Consider the following 25288-nt stretch of genomic DNA (forward strand, 5'->3'; position numbering starts at 1 on the left):
ATAATTGCCATTACTCTGTTCTCACAGGGAGATAAATGCTCGACTTGATGCTGTATCTGAAGTTCTCCATTCAGAATCCAGTGTGTTTGGCCAGATAGAAAATCATCTACGTAAATTGCCTGACATCGAAAGAGGACTCTGTAGCATTTATCACAAAAAAGTAAGTGTGATAGAAATCGAATCTTTTAAAACTGATAATGTTCTTCAGCTTGAGGACACCAGGTGCTAATGGGAAACATCTCAGAGCTTTATTTTTATTTTGTTTTGTAAAATCTTGCAGCTAACATGAGAGAATCCTTAGAGATTTTAATTGCACAAACTGAGATTATTCCAATTTTTGCATTGTAAATAGTAAAGTTTGCCCACTTTTGTTAACTATAGCAATACATAGAGGCCCTTCTGTTATAATACAGGATGTTCTCCTGTTTCAACCTCAAAGTATGGACCATCATCAAAATAGGAAATTTACTTAGACCATCTACTTTTAGAAAGAGATGCCTTATTTCTTTTGACCTCAGAACAACTTCTTATTTGACTTAACTGAAGGAGAAATCTGCTAGTAAAATATTTGTGGTGGTATTAATATGCAGACAAGTTTGGATATTGAGTGTAAGTAAAAAGCATTCCTTTGATTTTCATCACTTAAGCTTTACAGTTTAAGTCATAACAGTAACAAGTGAGGTTTGTTAGAGAAATAATTTGCTTTATCTTCAAAATGTGCCTAAAATTTTTTTAAATTATCAATTATATTTATCGTTGTTAATAAACTTTTTATAGTGTCTTACCTACTGCAGAAGTCACCTTCTTACTGGTGGGAAATTATGTATATTGCTGTCTTTATATAATGCTACAGCAGCTTGCATTACCTTGACTAAATGATGATGCTAAGAAGAGGGTTAGTAACTTGTTACTAAGTGACAGAATTCATATTTAAATGAGGGTCCTTGATGGGGTTTTAGTGGCTTACATTTTTGGACATTACCATTTTTGATGTAGTAGCAGTTTTGAATACCATTGCATTTTTTTCCCTGGTTGTCCCTACATAAGCAAATTTTATTTTTTGCCCAAATGTAAACCCTTGCCAATTTAATAATTTTATTGTAGAACTTTTTTTATGTGCCCAAACTTTAGTTGTGACCAATTTTTCATGAGTCTTTACTTTTTTTAGGCCTTTTCCCCCACAAAGTTTTACTAGAATAATAACTACTGCTTCCAAGAATACTTGCAGTGCCCAAGAGGACTTACGTAACTGTTCCATATGCTTCGGCTACATTTGAAAAGAAAGAACAAGTTGAAACTGGGAAATACTAATCCCTAGGGAAAAAATGTGTGCATTGGTTAAGGGGTTTGCGGCATCTGTTGTACCATTGCTTGGTGCACTGTGTTGTTGTTTTGCTGCCAATACTAGAGGCTGCCCTGGTAGTTGAAAGTCTTATGGTCGACTCTTTTGAGGTTACAGAATGGATGTCAAACCATTTGTTATTTTGTTTTCGACCTTAACCCAGTGGCTGACAATCAGGGCTTATAACCGTTCATCAAGCAACAGATCTCCAAACACATTGCCTTCACTACTTGAAAGGATTCACTGACAGATGTTAGAGGTTTTTGTTTTTCTCAAAAGAAAATAGGAGCAAAGCTGAAAAAATTATCAATTGCTAATCAGAATAGCTGAATCAAACTATCCATGGCATCAAAATGGCTGCTGTGATTTCTATTATGCCTTCCTCCCTCTCTTTAAACTGTACTTTAATATTTGCATTTCATAAAGTTTGTGTACTTATAAAAGTTTTAAAACTCTGGTAAATGTCAGAATCTAGTTCTTTTTTAAATTGAGGTATAATTGATAAACAATGTTATTTTAGTTTCAGGTATCAATATATAACATAAGGATTCAATGTGTATATATATATATATATATATATATATATATATATAGCAGAATGATCACAACAGTAAGTCTGGTTAACATCCTTTACCATTGCATACTTACAAAGTTTTTTTTGTTTTCTCTTGATGAGAACTTTTAAGATCTACTCTTTTAGCAACTTACAAATGCTTTTCGACCATCTTCACTCATTTTGCCCACACAACCACCCCCTGCAACCACTAATGTGTGCTCTGTATCTATGAATTTGGGTTTTCTGTTTTTGTTTTTAGATTCCACATATGATGGAATATGATCCTTTTAAAGGTAACCAACAGGCAGAGTAGGAATGACTTTTTAGAGTTTCAAACTATACTAAAGGGACTTGTGACTCACTCAGAAGCTGTTCCTTGTTGCTGTTTCAGTGTTTACACAAGAATGTGCCTAAAGATTGATTTGAAAAGCGAAGATTAGAAATGATTTGGTAACAGACCAACTTTAGGAAGTCTGAATGCTTTAAAGCAAATTTTTATAGATTAGTTAGCTGGCTCTTGGAACATACCATCAAACACATGTCTGTTCTTTATCATTAGATTACTCTAAATAAGCTTCTGCTGTATGCACCAAATGGTGAGTGATATCCTGGGTACAGATTGTGCCAATTATGTGAAATTCAGAAAATGGTAAGGAACACGGTTTGGATGTTGTGGAAGTGGTAGGCCTAGGCCATCTGGCTGTGTGGAAAGTGTCGTGGAATAGGCACAAATAGGTATTTTTATGTTGATGATAATAGAGGATACCAAGTGGGCCGACTCTTAAATAAAATAAGCATTTCTTTTGATAGTAAGACTTCAAATTTAAATCTTAGAAAATAGTGGTAGTCATAGGAATTCATATTAACTGCTCAATAACTATTTTGTAAGAAAATGATACATAAGTGCTAAGGGTGGTGAATGCATTTAAAGGATTATAGCACTTAGTAAATGTTGAAAGGAGAGTGTTTCCAGAATTTTGTAGGCGAGAATAGTTTCATAGCTAGACTGGTAGAAGCCCAAAGCCATGTGTTCAGTATGGCGCTTAGGCTGGGGTTCTTCCAGTCCTGTGATGACCTGCCTCTGCACTTGGGCATGTGTTCTCAAGCTCTTCCACAGAGAAGAAATGGAGTTGAACATGAGCGACTCCAGGAGCAACTGTTTTACCCTTATCCTCAGCTTTCTTGCAGCTCCATTGAGTCATTTTGCTTAAGAAGTTTGGGAGCAACCTGCCATGGGCACTTAGGACTTGATTGCAAGCACTTCTGGTTTTCACTTTGCTTCTGTTGCTGACTTAAACTTTATATCATACCTGAACGTGAACCATCAATCCCCTTTTTTGCTTATCAAATTACAATAATTACAAGACATTATTATTTAGAAATTCTATTGAAAATGTTAATTTTTGCTCTTTTATTAGAATGTACTATTAAATGACTCTAGGTCAATTCTAGGCTGTAAATTAATTCTAGGCTGCACATTTATACAAACAGTGCAGCTTCCTGTATGTATCTTTCCCAGCAAGCCATGGCCTTTCTGGAGAAAAGGTGCTTTATGATGCATTTTCAACTCAGCTTTTGTTCAGGTAGACCTAACTTCCTTTTTTTTCTTTTTGCGTAATTTACTTCATTCCTTGTAGTTAATTATTATCTTTCTAAATATGTTCTTAGCATTCATCCATTTATACATATATGTGTATATATATGTGTGTGTGTGTGTATATATATATATATATACTATTTATGTTGTGTACTTATCATTAACTCAAACTTACATTGTCCTCTCATCTCCAGATATTTATTTTCATCAAATATTCTGTTAATTTCATTTTCTTGAGCCTTTCCTACCTGATCCAACCTGGACTGGTTGCCCTGCTATACCTGTTGAATAGCTGTCTTCTTAGATTCCCTTTATTTCCCTTGAACTGAATCTTCTGTTTTCTGTATTCCATAACTTCCTCTTGGTTTATTCCATCATTTTGGTAGAGTACGTTCTCTAGAAGCATCCTGAGAAAGGGCACTGGAAGTAAGTTTTGAAACATAGATGTCTGGAAATGTCTTTTTTCTTTTACTCTCACATTTGATTGGTAGTTTGGTTGGGTATAAAAATTCTAAGCTATAAATTATTTTCCTTCAGAATTTTGTGTTACTTCATTGTCTTCTTCAATAGCTTCTACTATTGTTGTTAAACAGTCTGAAGTCATACTGGTTCCTGATTCTTTGTGTGACTTTTTGTTGTTGTTGTTCTTTTTTTCTCTCCTTCTGGAAACGGAAGATTCTCTCTGTCTCCAGTGTTTTAAAATTTCATGATGATTTGCCATGATTTGGTTCTGTTTTAATTCATTGTATTGGGCCCTTTCAAGCTGGCAATCAAGTTCTGGGAAATTTTTCTGAATTATTATTATTTAAAGTTTGGAAGTACAATTATAAATTCAAAATTATTTTTTTTATTGAAGTATAGTTGATTTACAGTGTGTTAATTTCTGCTGTACAACAAGGTGATTCAGATATGTGTGTGTATGTATATATATATGTATATATATATATATATATATATATACACACACATTCTTTTTTTAATGTATTCTTTTCCATTATGGTTTATCACAGGATATTGAATATAGTTCTCTGTGCTATACAGTAGGACCTTGTTGTTTATCCATTCCATATATAATAGCTTACATGTGTTAACCCCAACCTCCCACTCCACCCCTCCCCCAACCCCCTCCCTCTTGGCAACCACAAGTCTATTCTCTATGTCCATGAGTCTGTTTCTGTTTCATAGATAGGTTCATTTGTGTCATATTTTAGATTCCACATATAAGTGATAATCATATGGTATTTGTCTTTCTCTTTCTGACTTCCTTCACTTAGTATGATAATCTCTAAGTCCATCCATGTTGCTGCAAATGGCATTATTTCATTCTTTTTTTATGGCTGAGTAGTAGTCCACTGTATATATGTAACACATCTCTGAATTATTTTTTGATGATTTCTTTCTTTCTGCAGCTCTATTATTTGGGTTGATTGAATCTTCTGGACTGATTATCGAACTTTCTTCTGTATTTCCATCTCTTTACACTTTTGCTTTACCTTCTTGGAAATTTTATCACGTTGATCTTCTGCCTGTTTTGTTGCATTTTTCATTTCTACTCTGATAGTTCAAATTCTAAAAATTTTTGGTGGTTTTCTTATTCTCTGAATGTTTCTTTTTTTAAAAAAATAACATGCCATTCTTACTTCATGATTCTCTGTTCATTTCAGTACTCTTATTTCAGTATTCTCTGTTTAACTGAGGATATTGTTAACATTTTTTTTAGAAGATTTCTTCTATCTGTATAGGCTCTATTTCTTCTAGTATTTGTTGGTCCATTAATTGATTGTTTTAATTTTTGCATTTCATGTTAGAATTTTTAATCTGTCTGATCATTTTTAAAGAGTGGGGAACTAAAATGCCGATAGCAAGGTCTGTGTAGTTGAATGTGGCTTGCAAATTATGAGGTGAACTGTAGTGTGAACTCAATGGTCCACTTATTGGGGGAACTCCTGGTATATGGTACCTTTAGAATTTTCCTCTTGGGCTTGTGAGATTCCCCAGGGACTCTTTCAGTTTTCTGACTGCTAATGTTCTGGGAGCTCAGTGGGGACAGCTGGGAATCTCAGCATTCAGTTTGTACTCATTCCTTTAATCCCTTGCTTTTGGTGGTACTCTCATCCTTCACTGTGCCTGAAGCTGGTACACACACCCTATGTTTTACCTTCTCCAGAGAAGAAAACTACAGTTGACCCTTGAACAGCGTGGGTTTGAACTGTGCGTGTCCTCTTATAGCAGATTTGTTTCAATAAATATGTACTACAGTACTACATGATCCATGGTTGGTTGAATCCATGGGTGTAGAAACACAAATATGCAGGGCTGACTGTAAAGTCATATTCAGATTTTTGACTGTGTGAAGGGTTGGCACCCCTAACCTCCACATTGTTCAAGGGTCAACTGTAGTCTTCTGTAGGGTAGGGAAATGGTGGTAGTTTAGTAGCATATAGAGGAATAGGGGATTGAGGGATTTAATTGCTGCTTAATTCACTTTCAACCAGTTGTTTTCTCCCCTCCCAACTCCCCTACTCCCAGCTTCCACTTCCACTTTGTGCCACCAGTTCCTGAGTCTTAGGATTCTGGGTATAACTCAAGTGGGGTCCTACTTTTCCTCATAGCTGCTTAAGATTCAAATACCTTGAGGCTTCTAAGTCAATTACTGTTAGTCCATTTTCTTTGTAGCTTCTAAGGGATTGTTGCTGTTGTTTTTTCTCCTAATCTTGAGGTTTCATGACTTTTAAAACAATCTTGGTCTGTAGCTTCAAGACAGAGTGAAATTAGATGCACATGTTTAGCACATACTCTTTATCCCAAGCTCCAAAAGTAAAAATTATTCACGTTCAAAGATGGAGTAGAAGGACGTGTGCTCACTCCCTCTTGTGAGAGCACCGGAATTACAACTAACTGCTGACCAGTCATCGACAGAAAGGCACTGGAACTCACCAAAAAAGATACCCCACGTTCCAAAGACAAAGGAGAAACTGCAGTGAGACGGTAGAAGGGGTGCAATCACAGTAAAATCAAATCCCATTACTGCTGGGTGGACGATTCACAAACTGGAGAACGATTATACCACAGAAGTCCACCCACTGCAGTGAAGGTTCTGAGCCCCATGTCAGGCTTCCCAACCTGGGGTCTGGCAATGGGAGGAGGAATCCCCAGAGAATTGGACTTTGAAGGCCAGTGGGATTTGATTGCAGGACTTCGACAGGACTGGAGGGAAACAGAGACTCCATTCTTGGAGGGCACACACAAAGTAGTGTGTGCACCAGGACCCAGGGGGAAGGAGCAGTGACCCCATAGGAGACTGAACCAGACCTACCTGTTAGTGTTGGAGGGTCTCCTGCAGAGGCAGGGGGTGGCTCACTGCCGGGAAAGGACACTGGTAGCAGAAGTTCTGGAAAGTACTCATTGGTGTGAGCCCTCCTGGAGTCTGCTATTAGCCCCACCAAAGAGCCTGTAGCCTCCAGTGCTGGGTCACCTCAGGCCAAACAATCAACAGGGAGGGAACACAGGCCCACCCATCAGCAGGCAGGTGGATTAAAGTTTTACTGAGCTCTGCACATCAGAGCAACACTTAGCTCTACCCACTAGTCGCTCCCATCAGGAAGCTTACACAGGCCTCTTAGATAGCCTCATGCACCAGAAGGAAGACAGCAGAAGCAAAAAGAGCTACAGTCCTGCAGCCCGCAGAACAAAAACTACAATCACAGAAAGACAGACAAAATGAAAAGGCAGAGGACTATGTACCAGATGAAAGAACAAGATAAAACCCCAGAAAAACAACTAAATGCAGTGGAGATAGGCAACTTTCCTGAAAAAGAATTCAGAATAATGATAGTGAAGATGATCCAGGACCTCGGAAAAAGAATGAAGGCAAAGATCGAGAAGATGCAAGAAATGTTTAATGAAGACCTAGAAGAATTAAAGAACAAACACCTAGAAGAATTAAAGAACAAACAAACAGAGATGAACAATACAATAACTGAAATGAAAAATACACTAGAAGGAATCAGTAGCAGAATAACTGAGGCAGCAGAACGGATAAGTGACCTGGAAGACAGAATGGTGGAATTCACTGCTGCAGAACAGAAAAAAGAAAAAAGAAAGAAAATAAATGAAGACAGCCTAAGAGACCTCTGGGACAACATTAAATGCACCAACGTTCGCATCATAGGGGTCCCAGAAGGAGAAGAGAGAGAGAAAGGACCTGAAAAAATGTTTGAAGAGATTATAGTTGAAAACTTGCCTAACGTGGGAAAGGAAATAGCCACCCAAGTCCAGGAAGCACAGAGAGTCCCAGGTAGGAAAAAACCAAGGAGAAACACACCGAGACACATAGTTATCAAATTGACAAAAATTAAAGAAAAAGAGAAATTATTAAAAGCAACAAAGGAAAAATAACACACAAGGGAACTCCCATAAGGTTAACAGCTGATTTCTCAGCAGAAACTCTGCAAGCCAGAAGGGAGTGGTACGATATATTTAAAATGATGAAAGTGGAGAACCTACAACCAAGATTATTGTACCCAGCAAGGAGCTCATTCAGATTTGATGGAGAAATCAAAAGCTTTACAGACAAGCAAAAGCTAAGAGAATTCAGCACCAACCACCAAACCAGCTCTACAACAAATGCTAAAGGAACGTCTCTAAGCGGGAAACCCAAGAGAAGAAAACAAACACAAAATAATTAAGAAAATGATAATAGGAACATACATGTCAATAATTACCTTAAATGTGAATGGATTAAATGCCCCAACCAAAAGACACAGATGGGCTAAATGGATACAAAAACAAGACCCATCTATATGCTGTCTACAAGAGACCCACTTCAGACCTAGGGACACATACAGACTGAAAGTGAGGGGATGGAAAAAGATATTCCATGCAAATGACAATCAAAGGAAACCTGAAGTAGCAGTACTCAGATAAAATAGACTTTAAAATCAACGGTATTACAAGACAAGGAAGGACACTACATAATGATCAAGGGATCAATCTAAGAAGACATAACAATTGTAAATATATATGCACCCAACAAAGGAGCACCTCAATACATAAGGCAAATGCTAACAGCTATAAAAGAGGAAATTGACAGTAACACAGTAATAGTGGGGGAATTTAACACCTCACTTACACCAATGGACAGATCATCCAGGCAGAAAATTAATAAGGAAATATAAGCTTTAAATGACACAATAGAACATATAGATTTAATTGATATTTATAGGACGTTCCATCCGAAAACAGCAGATTACACTTTCTTCTCAAGTGCACACAGAACATTCTCCAGGATAGATCACATCATGGGTCACAAATCAAGCCTCAGTGAATTTAAGAAAATTGAAATCATATCAAGCATCTTTTCTGACCACAACACAATGAGATTACAGGTAAAAAACCGTGCAAAATGCAAACACATGGAGGCTAAACAATATGCTACTAAATAACCAAGATATCACTGAAGAAATCTAAGAGGAAATCAAAAAATACCTAGAGGCAAATGACAATGGAAACACGATGATCCAAAACCTATGGGATGCAGCAAAAGCAGTTCTAATGGGGAAGTTTATAGCAGTACAATCCTCTCTCAAGAAACAAGAAAAATTTCAAATAAAAAATCTAGGGCTTCCCTGGTGGCACAGTGGTGGAAAGTCCGCCTGCCAAGGCAGGGGACACGGGTTCGTGCCCTGGTCCGGGAGGATCCCGCGTGCCGTGGGGCGGCTGGGCCCGTGAGCCATGGCTGCTGGGCCTGCACATCTGGAGCCTGTGCTCCGCGACGGGAGAGGCCACAGCGGTGAGAGAGCCACATACCACAGAAAAAAAAAAAAAATCTAACTTTACACCTAAAGGAACTGGAGAAAGAAGAACAAAAAAACCTCAAGTTAGTAGAAGGAAAGAAATCACAAAGATCAGAGCAGGAATAAATGAAATAGAGACAAAGAAAACAATAGCAAGGATCAATAAAACGAAAAGTTCGTTCTTTGAGAAGACAAACAAAATTGATAAACCATTAGCCATACTCATCAAGAAAAAGAGGGAGAGGACTAAATTAGTAAAATTAGAAATGAAAAAGAAGTCAAAACAGACACCGCAGAAATACAAAGCATCCTAAGAGACTACTGCAAGAAACTCTATGCCAGTAAAATGGACAACCTGGAAGAAATGGACAAATTCTTAGAAATGTATAATCTTCCAAGAGTGAACCAGGAAGAAATAGAAAATATAAACAGACCAATCACAAGTAATGAAATTGAAATTGTGATTAAAAATCTTCCAGCAAACAAAAGTCCAGGACCAGATGGCTTCACAGGTGAATTCTATCAAACATTTAGAGAAGAGCTAACACCCATCCTTCTCAAACTCTTGCAAAAAATTGCAGAGGAAGGAACACTCCCAAACTCTTTCTATGAGGCCACCATCATCCTGATACCAAAATCAGACAAAGGTACGACCAAAAAAAGAAAATTACACACCAATATCATTGATGAATATAGATGCAAAAATCCTCAATAAAATACTAGCAGACAGAATCCAACAACACTTTAAAAGGATCTACACCATGATCAAGTGGGATTTATCCCAGGAATGCAAGGCTTCGTCAATATATGCAAATTAATTAATGTCATACACCATATTAACAAATTGAAGAATAAAAAACATATGATCATCTCACTAGATGCAGAAAAAGCTTTTGACAAAATTCAACACCCATTTACGATAAAAACTCTCCAGAAAGTGGGCATAGAGGGAGCCTACCTCAACATAATAAAGGTCATATATGACAAACCCACAGCAAACATCATTCTCAATGGTGAAAAACTGAAAGCATTTCCTCTAGGATCAGGAACAATACAAGGATGTCCACTCTTGCCACTATTACTCAACATAGTTTTGGAGGTCCTACCCATGGCAATCAGAGAAGAAAAAGAAATAAAAGGACTACAAATTAGAAAAGAGGAAGTAAAACTGTCACTGTTTGCAGATGACATGATACTATACATAGAAAATCCTGAAGATGCCACCAGAAAACTACTAGAGCTAATCAATGAATTTGGTAAAGTTGCAGGATATAAAATTAATGCACAGAAATCCCTTGCATTCCTATATATTAACAATGAAAAATTTGAAAGAAAATTTAAGAAAACAATCCCATTCACCATTACAACAAAAAGAATAAAATACCTTGGAATAAACCTATCTAAGGAGGTAAAAGACCTGTATTCAGAAAGCTGTAACACTGATGAAAGAAATCAAAGATGACACAAACAGATGGAGAGATATAGCATGTTCTTGGATTGGAAGAATCAATATTGTGAAAATTTGACTGTACTACTAAAAGCAATCCACAGATTCAGTGCAATCCCTATCAAAATACCAATGGTATTTTTCACAGAAGTGGAACAAGAAATCTTACAATTTGTATGGAAACACAAAAGACCCCGAATAGCCAAAGTGATCTTGAGAAAAAAACCGGAGCTGGAGGAATCAAACTCCCTGACTTCAGAGTATACTACAAAGCTACAGTAATCTAGACAATATGGTACTGGCACAAAAACAGAAATATAGATCAATGGAACTGCATAGAAATCCCAGAGATAAACCCACGCACCTATGGTCAACTTATCTCTGACAAAGGAGGCAAGGATATACAACGGAGAAAAAGACAGTCTCTTCAATAAGTGACACTGGGAAAACTGGACAGCTACATGTAAAACAATGAAATTAGAACACTCCACTAACACCATACACAAAAATAAACTCAAAATGGATTAAAACTTAAATGTAAGACCAGGCACTATAAAACTCTTAGAGGAAAACGTGGGAAGAACACTCTGACATAAATCACAGCAAGATCTTTTTTGACCCACCTCCCAGAGTAATGGAAATAAAAACAAAAATAAACAAATGGGATATAATGAAACTTAAATTTTTTGCACTGCAAATGAAACTATAAACAAGATGAAAAGACAGCGCTCAGAATGGGAGAAAATATTTGCAAACGAATCAACGGACAAAGGATTAATCTCCAAAATGTATAAACAGTTCATGCAGCTCAACATGAAAAAAATAAACAACCGAATCCAAAAATGGGTGGAAGACCTAAATAGACATTTCTCCAAATAAGACATACAGATGGCCAAGAGGCAATAAAAAGCTGCTCAACCTCACTAATTATTAGAGAAATGCAAATCAAAGCTACAATGAGGTAACGCCTCACACTAGTTAGAATGGACATCATCACAAAATCTACAAACAGTATATGCTGGAGAGGGTGTGGAGAAAAGGGAACCCTCTTGCACTGTTGGTGGGAATGTAAATTGATACAGCCACTATGGAGAACAGTGTGGAGGTTCCTTAAGAAACTAAAAATAGAATTACTATATCACCCAGCAATCCTACTACTGGGCATATACTCAGAGAAAACCATAATTCAAAAAGACACATGCACCCAAGTGTTCATTGCAGCACTATTTATAATGGGCAGGTCATGGACGCACCTAAATGCCCATCGATAGACAAATGGATAAAGAAGATATGGTACGTATATACAATGGAATATTACTCAGCCATAAAAAGAATGAAATTGGGTAATTTGTAGAGACGTGGATGGACCTGCACACTGTCATACAGAGTGAAGTAAGTTAGAAAGAGAAAAACAAATATTGTATATTAACGAATATATGTGGAATCTAGAAAAATGATACAGATAAAGAGTTTGCAATGCAGAAATAGAGACACAGATATAGAGAACAAATGTATGGACACCAAGGGGGGAAAGTGGTGGGGCGGTGGTGGGGTGAATTGGAAGATTGGGTTTGACATACATACACTAATATGTATAAAATAGATAACTAATAAGAGTATGATATATAGCACAGGGAACTCCACTTCACTGTACAGTAGAAAGTAACACAACATTATAAAACAACTATACGCCCCTGAAAAAATTATTCACGTTCATGTTACAAAATTACAACAGTATACAGGAGTGTAAAATAAAGAGTAAAAAGTCTCCCTTTACCACCCTCCTACATATCCACTACCCAGAGGTAACTAGAGAAAGTTACATGTGTACTTTCCAGAAATTTTCAATTTATACTTTTATTTCTGTAGAATAATATATATAGTTCAAAGAATCACAAATGATATTTTACTGTGTAAATACATATATGGTATATAGTGTAAACATATACTATGTATATTTAATATATGTTGAGACTACAGAGTTCCATATCAACCTGCACATCAGTATTTACAGATGTCTAAGTTTTTTAACTGTTTTATAGTATCACATTGAATGAGTTTTTCCTAATATCTCAATTGCTGGATACTTGTTTCTTATTCATCTTTTTAATATTATTACCAACAGTGCTACTGTAAAGATTTTCACTACTTGTGAAAAATAATTTTAGTTAAATCCTTTAAAGTGGAATTGTTTAGTCAAAGGGTATATACACTTTTTATTATAAATATATGCCAAATTGCTCTTCAAGAAAGTTACGCCTCTACTAGTAGTATATAAAAGTGTCATTTTCACACTCTATGTGACTTAGCTATTGTCATACTTTAAAATCTTTGACATTCTGATGAGTGAAAAATGCTATCTTGTCATTGTAATTTGCTTATCCTAATTATATGTGACATTAATCATGTGCTCATTGGACATTTTTTTCTATGAGCTTCATAGTCAGTTCGTTTAGCCACTATTCTTTGGATTATTCATCTTTTCCATGTCAATTTGTAAAACCTCATTATACTTGAGAGAATTTTGCCCTTTATCTCTTAAATGTTTTGCAGATATTTTCTCAGAATTATTCTTTTTATTTGCGACATTGTTTACTGTATTTTTGTTATATGGTCAACATATTTTAAAATGAAAAAATACTGAACAAGTATTGGCTTTCCTATCCTTGACTCAAATTATTTTCTTTATAGCTTGAAAATATTATCTTATAAAGTGCTTAAGCTATTAACATTTAGGACATATCAACAAAAACTTTATTTCAATTAACTAATTTATACGGTAAATTAAAATTTTCTTTTATTCTGATTCTACCTTTAAAACTACCACTAACTATACTTCATTTTCACATATGTTATGCTATTTAGGAAAAATATTTCTATTTTCAGTGTTCTACGCAAGAGTTCTTCCTGATTGTCAAAACCCTGTATCACCTGAAGTCAGAATTTCAAGCACTAATACCTGCTGTTAATTCCCATGTTCAGTCAGAGTTGCTCCAGACATTTATTTCAGAAATTCCTGAACTCCTCAGTCCAGTGGAGCATTACTTAAAGATTCTCAATGAACAAGCTGCCAAGTAAGTAGCAGACCCTTAGTTCTTCCTTTCTAGCAGTGAAAGTAATGTATTTGCCATTTGATGTGTGGATACTTAAGCTTCTATAGAAGTAATGATAGAAGTTGCATGTAAAACTAGAAATGTGATCGGATACTAAAGGCTCTATATTACAGCTGGAAATAACACTTAGTGTTTAGGCAGTTCTGTCATACAGAACAAATGTGGTACTTCTCCAGGTATCAGGTGATGAAAAGGTAAAGTCCAGGCCGAGCAAGTAGTAGCAGTTTATTAATCCAAAAATAGATGGCAGATGGCATCTTGTGCTTATTTGCTAGATATCCAGAGATCCTCTGCTTTATATTCAGAAACTGTGGAAGGAAAGTTATCCTCTAAGGAGTAGTTGTTTTACAATTTATCCCACAAAGAACTCTATGTATAAGAAAAAAGATTTGGCAGTATTTACATTAGTGTTTATTTTCTGAATATACAACATGAAATGTTGAATTTCATCTCTTGGTTTCACCATGGCAAGCATGAACTTGCAAAATGAAAATAATGTTAGGGTAATTTTGTCTGTCTTCAAAGAAATTAAGAAACTCACCCATAAGTATTTAGTGGAAGAGCTGGAATTAAAATCTTGTTCTCCTGACTTCCTACCCTTTGGTCTTTCATTATGTTTTGAAAAATAATTGTTAATTGGTATAAGTAATATGCTTTAATATATGTATTTGCATTTTCTCATTTTTTTAGGATTGGGGATAAAACCGAATTATTCAAAGACCTTTCTCACTTCCCTTTAATAAAAAAGAGGAAGGACGAAATTCAGGAAGTTACTGACAAGATCCAAACACATTTGCAAGAAATACGAAAAATACTAAAAAATCCTTCTGCACAATATGTGACAGTATCAGGACAGGAGGTAGTATCAAACATACTTTTCTTTTACATTAGTTTTTCTCAATTGGAAAGGGTATTTTAAAATGTAAATAAAAATCTGAGGATAGATGAAAGTATTATTGTTTTCTTTTTTTCAGATTTTCTGTTTTGTTTCTTGGAAATATATTGTAATAGCTTGTTTTGATAAGAATTTTCTTTTAATAACAGTATTTGGTTTGCTTATTTACTTTAGTCTCGGTAAAACCATGGAACTTAATGTTACATGTGTTTTAATATTATCTATTGAAATTGTAGAGAACCTTGACTATTGTAAATAATAACTTTCAAGACTTCATTTGCCCTAAATCCGGGAGAGAGAAGTTAGTCTTTTTCTCCCGGCCTGCAGATGATGAAATGATACAAACCACCTAATGTAGTGAATAACCTACACTAATTGGATCACAAAGTGATTAAATGGCAGGGGTTCCTTTTGAAGCAGTATAGCTGCTGAAAGAACTGAAAAAAAAAACTATAGCAAAAACCTACATTTAGTGGATCTTCCATAAGATTATGGTGCTGTCTAGAATGTGTTTTTTGGTATGTGTATTTCTGTTTAAAGTTTGATATTAGTATCTGAAAGAGAACCAGGAATAAGTACGCTTTTTAAAGTGTACTTGTATCTGTCGGTCATATTCTGAGTCTTGACGTGTTGCTACTTCTACATCTTATGTTTAATAAAATATAAAGATTCCAACTGAGGGGATCTGAAAAATTCTACTTTGTTAAAATAGCAAATTAGGGAATTTGTGAATAATTTCTATAGGATGAACATTTTATTCTGAATTTTTAAAAATAGATATTTTTCTAGTGGGGAAAAGTGTAATTTCAAATGTTTTTAAAATATTTGCACTGCTTTATCTATTTAGCCAAGTGTTGATTTGTTTGATTACTTGAAATAAATTCTACAGTAAATTATAATCTTTATTAAAATATTTATTAATGTAACAGACCAGTGATTAAGTCAGCCTGTCTTCTAGACAAAATTAAGATATTATACGAAGGCAGACATTTCATAATGCATTCCACATAGAGCTCTATATAACAGAAAAATGACTTCACCCTACATATACTTACTTCTCATTCTTCCCCTGAACAGGCAAATACCAAATACTTAATTGTATCTCTTGGTTTCACTATATAATTATGACCTTGCAAACTGACAAGTGATCTCAGTGCCACTGTTCTGTTCTATTTGTTGAAAATGAGATGATCAAAATTGCTTGATACATTAATAAAAGATGTTTAGTAGAAAAGTGGTTACCTGGTATTACAGTGGGGAAAGATGCCATTTCTACCACTTACATGCTACATGACCATGGAAGAGTCACCTCTGTAGTGAGACTACTGTGAAGACCAATTGAGTTAAAATACATGAAAGTATTTTCTAATTGGAAAGCACTATGCACATATTATTCATATAATACTAATAATAGTAATATAGTTACCATTTGTCAAGCACTTGTTAATGTTCAGAATGGTGCTAAGTGCTTTGCATATATTATTAATCCTTGTAACAACACAAAAAGGGATTATTCCAGTTTTGCAGGAAAGAAAACTGAGACTTGGCATAGTATAGTGAGATAAGTTACCCAAGTTAGAAGCTCATTTCCAGCCCAGGTCTGCCTCCGATCTTTATACCATGTCGTTATTTCACTCAACTCACAAATATTAATACAAGGGATTATCAACATCATAGATTTTATTTGATAAAATCCAGACATTTTAGAGCTCATACTATTCAGACTTAAATAAAGCTCAAGGCTTTGGAAGACAGCCATGGATTCATTTGGCAGTTTTAAAGTAAAAATGGGGAAAACTGATTAGGAATTCATAAGGGATAGTAGATTAGTTATTTTGTATCAGTATAGCATTGACATTTAAGAAAAAGCGCAGAGTGGAGATTAAGTAATTGGATTACAAAGGATTAACAAGGAAGGTAAATTATCTTATTATTTTTAACCTTTACTAAGTTAAGGTGATAAGTTTGAGGCAAGAAATTTCTTAGTTTTTAACAATAGGATGGATTCTTGTTGTTTTTTTTTTTTAATCTGTAGAATCTTAATAGTACATCAATACAGAATCACTTTTATAACATTTTTTGGGAATTAGTGATTCTGTTCATTCGAACACCAAATGATAGTCAGCATTGTTATAATCAAATTCTGTTTAAATATTTGTACTGAAGTTATAAGCAAATTTAGAGATACTCAAAGGAATAAGAACAGACTCCATCAAATATGATTACCTCTGAGAAGTGAAGGAGGAGAGAAGGAAAACCCTTGTTTTATATATATGTGGTTCTTATTTTATACCCTTCGGTTCTGTCTGAAATTTTATTTCCATACATATAACTTTGTAATATATTTTTAAAAACCTGTTATAGCAGCCCTATGTGGTACATGGATCTTTGTAATATTAGTAAAAATAGACTGTCAAGTCAGTGTTACTTTTGGCACCATTCATTTTTTTCACCTTTGTTCCCAGTTTTTACGCGTTAGAATACTAAGCCTTATTGACTATGGTAAATTATTGTGTCTGACTCGGAGAGTATTGGTTTAGAAAATAGTGAAAGAAAGAAAATCCTGGAAAGAAAGTAATGAAAGCAGAAATTTACATAGCTTTACATAGTTAGTTCATTGCTTCTGTGGCAGTCTCTTTCATGTTTTATCTGTGGAGAGAATTGTTTCTTAACCTTGAATCAGATATGGAATAGGCATGGGATGATATTTAGACTTGAGGCAGTATTGATTAGTAGTTTTCTTAAGGAAAAGGAAAGAAATATTAGTGGAAAATCTGTAGAAACAATTTTATTAATTTGCAGCATATCCAAATATCTGCTTAGCAGGTTTAAGACGTAGAAAGCAATCTCTGTTATATTTTACATCTAAATAAAAAATATTTGCAAATTCCTAAGACATAGTGGGAAAGAAAGTGGGGAGAATAGGAATGGGTGAAGTGTGGCCTTGGAGAAAACGGAGAGCAGTTTCTGGAGTGTGATAAGAATTTCAGCAAACTTAACAATGATGCCAGTCCAGTGATTCCACGGGCTGTAGATCGAGTAACAATATCTGACATTTAACCAGGACAGAACTGGATCCCAGCAGAAGAATATGAGGGTTTGTTACAATGAATCTGGACAGACTTCTAGCATCCGCACCTGAGAAACACAGTCACGAACTATAGAGTGAGGGAAGTTGCTATGAGAACTCTCTAAGATTTCTGAAATATATGTTAATTTCCAATGTTTGTTAGTTTCCTTTTCTTTAGTAATAAAGTCTCTAAACAAAAGGCCTGTCTTCTCATTCTTAGAATGTTCATGAAATAGAAAATTTCCTATTCCATAGCTAGTGTAGAACAGAAAAAAATTTGCTAGTTGAAGACAATTCTGAGGAGAAACACAGGCTGAAAAGATGACACACAGGACCAGCACCTGAGGAAGTGACTCCAGGGGTTTAACAAGCAGGAGGTCCACGTAGCTTTCCTGATTCTCACTCTGTTTTCCATCCTGTATTGGCTCTATAAATGGCTTGCTTGAGGAGCTGTGGTCCTTAGAATGGATCCTGGATACTTACAGATTGAACAGTTATGGTCCAAACTATTCCCAAGGTGCTCCAAAGGGCTGTGACCAGTGGCAGTTGGTAATGAGTATAAGGCATGGATCTGAATCCAGAGCTGCCATGCTGCAGAGTTATGGTGAATAACTTAAGTACACTATCCTAGCTGGCTGCCTAGAGACCTCACTGAGGCAGTTGTAGCTTCTTTTCAAAATTTCCACCATCCTTAGGCAGTAATTCCTATGGAGCTCTGTGTTACCATGTCCTTCCCAAATATTAGTGATCTAACGTGGTCCTCAATTTTGCTGTTTGCCTTTGACATAGCTCCCCCCACAGTTAATTTTTAAAAAGACCAATATGTTTTCTCATAGAACATTTCAAAATAATATTTAAGCAGAATTTTTTAGCCTACTCTTAAAGTGATTTCTCATCAGTGATATTTATTTTGTGAATTTTTTTCCTTAGTTACTTTTTTTTTTTTAGCCAAGGGGACTTTTAAAGACTCTTCACTCTTAACTCTTTAACTGGATATATCAGATTTGAAATTGTATTAATTCCCTCTATAAAAGAGGACATCATTAGTTATAAAATCTTTGCTAAGGATGAAAATTCTTAAAATTAACCATTAATTCCTATTATAATTAATGTAAAAGCTACAATGTTTCTATTAATAGAAAAGTAAACTCAAAAGCTAGGCTGATACTTTTTTTTTTTTTGGCTGTGTTGGGTCTTAGTTGCAGTTGCAGCACGCGGGCTCTTTGTTGTGGTGCGTGAGTTTCTCTCTAGTTTTGGAGCGTGGGTTTTCTCTCTCTAGTTGTGGCATGCGGGCTCCAGAGTGCATGAGCTCTGTAGTTTGCAGTGTGCGGGCTCTAGTTGAAGCACACGAGCTCAGTAGTTGTCGCGCACGGGCTTAGTTGCCCCGCGGCATTTGGGATCTTAGTTCCCTGACCAGGGATCGAACCTGCATCCCCTGCATTAGAAGGCAAACTCTCCACCACTGGACCACCAGGGAAGTCCCAGGCTGATACTATTAATAATATGCCTATTATAAATACCTGAAATGTTGTAAAACATGTGACAAAGTTCCTGTAGCCATCTCAAAATTAGTGGCCGCCACAGAGCTCCTGGGTCCCATCCCATACAAAATAAGTGTATTTTTTATTTGTTTATTTATTTAAATAAAACATTAAGTTTCATTGCAATAATACAGGAAAGTGAACAGGAAGAAGAGATGATATATAACTAGTACTAAAAATGGAAGGTGTGATTGAAGTAGTGATTTCATTTACTTCCTGGATGATTTCAGAAAAGCTTGTAGAGTACAGTTGGATCTATAAAGATATGGTTCATATAAATGAAAACTTAAAGAAGACACTCGTGAAGAAATCTATTCCTCCCTTAATTGCTGAGGAAGTTAAGTGCTTTGTCTGAGTATACTTTTAGAGGACTTAGGTTTCTTGGATAAAAACTATTACGATGAATCCTCTTCTGTTCAGAATTAGGGACTGACCATATCTCAAGCTGATATAACATCTAATAATCAAATATTTTAAAATTTTATGCACTTAGAAATTCAGTCTTATTACTGAGTAATAGAATTCTTAAGATAAGTGGGTAGTAATAAATGAAAAAGGTCATTAAAGAAAAATCACCATTCGTAGTATGAACATAACAGTGTTACAAACATTAAAGCGCCAAGTTATATCCTTTATCACAAACTTTTTGCTGAATACAAATTGTACTTTATCCCAAGTATTGAAACCCTAATTAATAATATTTGGTTGTGCGGACACATGTGAACTCTCCCAATAACAATACTGGATTTATTTTGAATGTTTAAATTAATATTTGCTAGACTATTATAGCACAGTTTTTTTTTTTGAATTACAATCATTACATTTATTTTCAGCTATTATAGAACAATTTTGAGGAAGATTTAAAAGATTTAAAAATATAATGGTTAATCATTTAAATATCTAACCTTTATTTGTATTTATTTTAGTTTATGATTGAGGTAAAGAATTCTGCTGTATCTTGTATACCAACTGATTGGGTTAAGGTTGGAAGGTAAGTTTAAAAATACATGTTTTTTCTTATTAACGTGAATTATGACATGTGTTTACCTGCATGCTTCTGGTATGTTAATAACCACATCCTTGACATTAAAAGCAATTTTGGCCCTTCAGTTTCTTTATGGAACTTTAACTAGATAAATAATTATCTTAAACTCTTTTTATCCTGGATTTTAAAACATTTTTTCCAAAGGGTATCTTATTTGTGTACACTTTTCTTGTTTTGTGAACTACTGTTTTATTCTTATACCTCAGAGAACACTTTAAACACATGGAAAAAGAAAGTTGCAGAACCTTCAGTTATAAGATTAATTTGGTTGCTTGAACTTCTTGATGAATGCTATACCTGACATTTCTTTTAAGAAGCTGACATTTCATTTTGTGCCTCACTGAGCTTGCTTTCCATGGCACATAGTTATAATAGCTCTTTACATGTTCTTTTTTTTTTTAAGTTATATCATGAATTGATGAAAATAATCAGAAACAAAATTAGAGAACCGCGTTGAGACCCTGCCTTTTCTCCTTGGTTAGGCATTAATCCCCAAGAGGGGACTCTTTTAAAGAAGTGGTTTTATCGAAGTGTATTTCCTCTTGTGAGTAGCATCGTTTGTGAAATATTTATTACTACTGTTAATATGTTTGCATGAACTTGAGATGAAAATACTACATTTGCCTAAGATAGTAGAAGAGGGACTAGTAGCTGGTGATGGTATGAAGGAACTCTATGTTAAGAATGGAAGGAAATTTTAACATTATTTTGACATGATGTGTGAATGATTATGAATTTTAATTATTATTTTAATTAAAAAAGAAAACTATTTATTATCCATGGCCACTATCAAAGGATCCTGAAGGCACAGTCATGGGTTTCTTTACCCCTGATACCATCCTTTTTTTTCCTATGTTACCAGAAGCTATAATTGAATTTTGGGTATTATTGATTTTAGGGAATGTTTCCTCATTTTGCAGGCATTCTTTATCTGTTTTTGTCCTGTGCTACAGCTAATGAATGGTAATATGCTTTGTGAAGAGAAATTACTAGAAATCATGTTAGTGTATCTAGAACAATCACTAAAATGTCTCACTAAATGAGTTTTGTCAGAAGAGAACTATGATAAATATGTTTGCATAGAAATCTAGATGACATACTTTAAAAGCAATAAGCAAGGCATAAATCAGTACCAGCGTCTTTTGAACATTTCAATGATGTAAATTGAATGAATAAATAAGACGGTATGGGGGAAGTTTCACTGTTATTTTTTATCTGTTGTTTAGCTATCAGAACCTTGACAGGAATAGGTTAGAATATCAAGTCAGATTTCTAATGTGAAAGGCTCACTTATAATCCAATAACTTGCCAAATTAAAGGTAATTGTGACAGCATGTTACAGGAGTGAGGGTGCAAACAAAGATCAGGATACACTCTGTCATCACCTGCCTATCACTCAATCTTGACCTTTTCTTCTTAAAGTTCCCATCATAGTAATAGCATCAATAGCAGTAATCCCCACCACCATGGGACAACTCCTAACATTGAGTACTAATGACATAGGTACTCTGCTAAGCACTATCTGATCCTCTCAACTGTACCTATAAGGTAGATATTATTATTATCCCTATTTGATAGATGAGGAAGGTTTTTAGTTTAGAGAAGGCCAGTTTTATTGGCCCAAAGTCACATAGCTAGCAAGTAAGTGGCAGAGTTGAAGCCTTGGTCTGGATTCTCTGACTGGGGACCCATAGCATCCCCCATTGTGTTCTGCAGCTTCTTGAGGAAGAAGCAGAGATGATATGCAAGCCCAGAAGAGGAGTACATGATATTTCTTCCCATCCAGGGTCACTGTGAATCTATAGTTAGATCATGAAGAACTCTTCTTTGACTGCTTCCTGAATTAATACATTGCTATTCTTTGTAATGCTTTTTTTTTCACTGAAATACTTTAATCATACAAAACAGTATAAAATATAAAAAATAATACCACCCTCACCAATATGTCCAACTCCCCGCTTTGTTAGGACTTCCTTTGTTATATTTGCGTCTGATCTTTTTTTAAAAAAGCAAGCATTTTCATTTAGTATAATTTAAAGAAAAAAGCTCTTTACTTATGAAACAGAAATTCTAAACTTTGACTTTGCCATATGGATATAACTTGAAATGAATTTTAAAAGCTTCCTGAACAAAGTCCTGTGAACTTCAAGTATTTTATTTACAACAAAGATCTTTGGAGTCAGTAAAGTTCAGGATCATAATTGAAGAATGTTCTGTATTTACAGCTATTTACTTTCAACGCTCATCAGAGAACAATAACTACTTTAGTTTTCTGAAGTGATGGCATTACTGATTTCTTAGTAACCTTGATTTCCTATTTATGTTTTTTCTTCTCTTCCAGCACAAAAGCTGTGAGCCGCTTTCACTCTCCTTTTATTGTAGAAAATTACAGACATCTGAATCAGCTCCGGGAGCAGCTAGTCCTTGACTGCAGTGCTGAATGGCTTGATTTTCTAGAGTGAGTTTACAATGAAAAATATAATCTGACTTTTTGCTATGAGAAATAGACCGGAAAATCTTTCCATCAAAAAGAAAAGTAGAGATTACTGCTTGTGACCTGCCATAAAATAGTTGAGTACATGTGTTCTCTGATTTTATTTTTAATCCTTTGAAATGTAAGCTCATTTTAGTCTTTAGTAAGAAACCAAATATACTTTATTGTTACTGTACTAACATTTTGTTGCTAAGAATGTTTAGTAGTGTCACTTTGAAATTCTACCTTGGACTTTGTTTACTTTTCTTATATAAAGGCTTAACATTTTCAGAGTTGGACAAGTATGGGTTAGTTATTTTGTTTTTATCATTGCCATTTAATTTTTTTCTTATATTTTTACATCCTTTACATTTTCCCCCTAACTTTGTAATTTGAAAAATTTTACATCTGTGGGAAAATTGAAATGAAGATCTATATACCCTTCACCTAGGTTTATCAAGTGTTAACATTTTGCTACATTTGTTTTATATCTCTCTCATACACTTTTTTTTCCTGAAACGTTTTAAAGTAAGTTTTAGACAGTGTAATACTTCACACCTAAATACTTAAGCATACATCTTCTAAAAATAAGGACATTTTGCTTTGTAATCTTACATCATACCTAAGAAAAATTAATATTAATTTAAGAAACATTGAATTGCCTCAATTCCCCCTCCCCCCATATTTAATTTTTTAATTTTTTTTATTGAAGTAGAGTTGATTTACAATGCTGTGCCAATCTCTGCTTTACAGCAAAGTGACTCAGTTATACACATATAGACATTCTTTTTTCATATTCTTTTCCATTATGATTTATCACAGGATATTGAATATAGTTCTCTGTGCTATACAGTAGAACGTTGTTGTTTATCCATGCTGTATATAATAGTTTACATCTGCTAATCCCACACTCCTAGTCCTTTCCTCCCCCACCTCCCTCCACCTTGGCAACAAGTCTGTTCTCTATGTCTGAGTCCTCCTCCCCCCATATTTAACAAAAACTTTCACATGTTGCATTTGGTTATTATGTTTCTTTAGTGTATTTGAATCTAGAATAGGCCCCTACCTTTTTGGATTTTTATGAGATTTTTTTTTTTTGAAGAGTCCTGGATTTATTAATAGTCACGTGCTCATATTTAATTTAATTTGCTCGTGTGCTGGTAAATGGTTAACAGCCAACTCTCTGGAAGAGTAGTAGTGTGTGTTTGATTTCTGTTGTGTCACTACTCCCACCTGGACTGATTGCAGTCTCCTGCTGGACTGGATTGGGAAGAGATGTGCACAGCTGAGTTTCAAGAGTCAATGGGAGCTGGCTCCAGACCACCACACATCTAAGCACTTTATATATGTTGGCTCATTATTCCTCACAAGAACCCTATTAGTGAAATACTGTTATCATCCCCAATTTACAAATGGATAAAGTGAGATGCAGAAATGAAAAATAAGTTGCTCACAACAAGGGTAAGGATTGGAGCCCAGATGCAACCCAGGGTATCTGGTGGTAGGGTGTGTGCCCCTTACCATCAGGCTGTAGAGCCCACCCATGGTGAATCTATCCACGGGCATCAGTCTAAACAGAAATCTTTCTCTTTAAAAACTTGAACAGTATTCAGTGAAGTCTTCAGGGAGCTTTACTCCATTTAAATTAACCAATCTGACAAGTGGAAAAAAAGGAACAAAAAAGATAATATGTGAGTTTTTAAAAGGTAATAAATTGGTACCGTCTCTTGTTGCCCAGCAAAGTTTTGAATTATAGTATCAGAAAGAGATTTTGTTACCGACCAGGGTTTTTGGCCTCCTTAATCAATAGAAATTGATCAGAGGCCAGACAAGAAGTTCAGGCAAGGCTTTATTGGGGCCCCTGCTGCAGCAGGGGGGAATGAGAACAAGCAACAGTTTCCCTTGCTCGCTCAGGGGGGCCAAGCTCGTTCCTTATACGGGGTGAGGGTAGGGGTGTGGCCAGGGGTCAGGCCGGAGGGGTGGCTTAGGTGGCTTGCCCACCCCTTAAGTGATGTTGTGAGCTGGGGGCGTGTGCAGCGCCCTGCTTTTGCTCCTGACCCCGTGCTTTTGCTTGGGGCTCTTCAAAAGTGACAGCTGGGTTTTTTGGTCTCTTTGTATCTTTTGTCCAGAATTTGCCCCAACTGGGCATGTGAGCAGTTAGTTTTGGTCCCATATAGTTCCTTTGTATTTTGTTGCTCGAGGAGAGGTTTGTCCAGGTGTATATCTTTGGAGAAGTGTGTGTGTGGGGGTGGGTGGGGGCGTGTGTATCGTCTCAAATATTAAGTGATTAATTCTGGATGATGAGGTTACTGGAAATTTAATGTACTTTGCAGATACATGATATCAAAAGTTTCTATAATATACATATATTACTTTCAAAATGAGAAAAATATGTTAAATTTTTTATCTTAAAA

The 25288-nt window shown here is 35.4% G+C and overlaps 1 protein-coding gene across 1 annotated transcript in view; it reads left to right on the forward strand.

Moving 5' to 3' along the window:
* Positions 1–25288, forward strand: part of MSH3 (mutS homolog 3) — a 181310-nt gene that overhangs the window by 88042 nt on the left and 67980 nt on the right. The window contains exons 13-17 of the mRNA XM_060143213.1: positions 28–160; positions 13624–13811; positions 14541–14709; positions 20283–20347; positions 22743–22859. Of these exons, the coding sequence (XP_059999196.1) occupies positions 28–160; positions 13624–13811; positions 14541–14709; positions 20283–20347; positions 22743–22859 (672 nt within the window). The remainder of the gene's footprint in view (positions 1–27; positions 161–13623; positions 13812–14540; positions 14710–20282; positions 20348–22742; positions 22860–25288) is intronic.

The sequence above is a fragment of the Lagenorhynchus albirostris genome, chromosome 3 (genome assembly GCF_949774975.1).
Source record: "Lagenorhynchus albirostris chromosome 3, mLagAlb1.1, whole genome shotgun sequence".
Taxonomy (NCBI): domain Eukaryota; kingdom Metazoa; phylum Chordata; class Mammalia; order Artiodactyla; family Delphinidae; genus Lagenorhynchus; species Lagenorhynchus albirostris.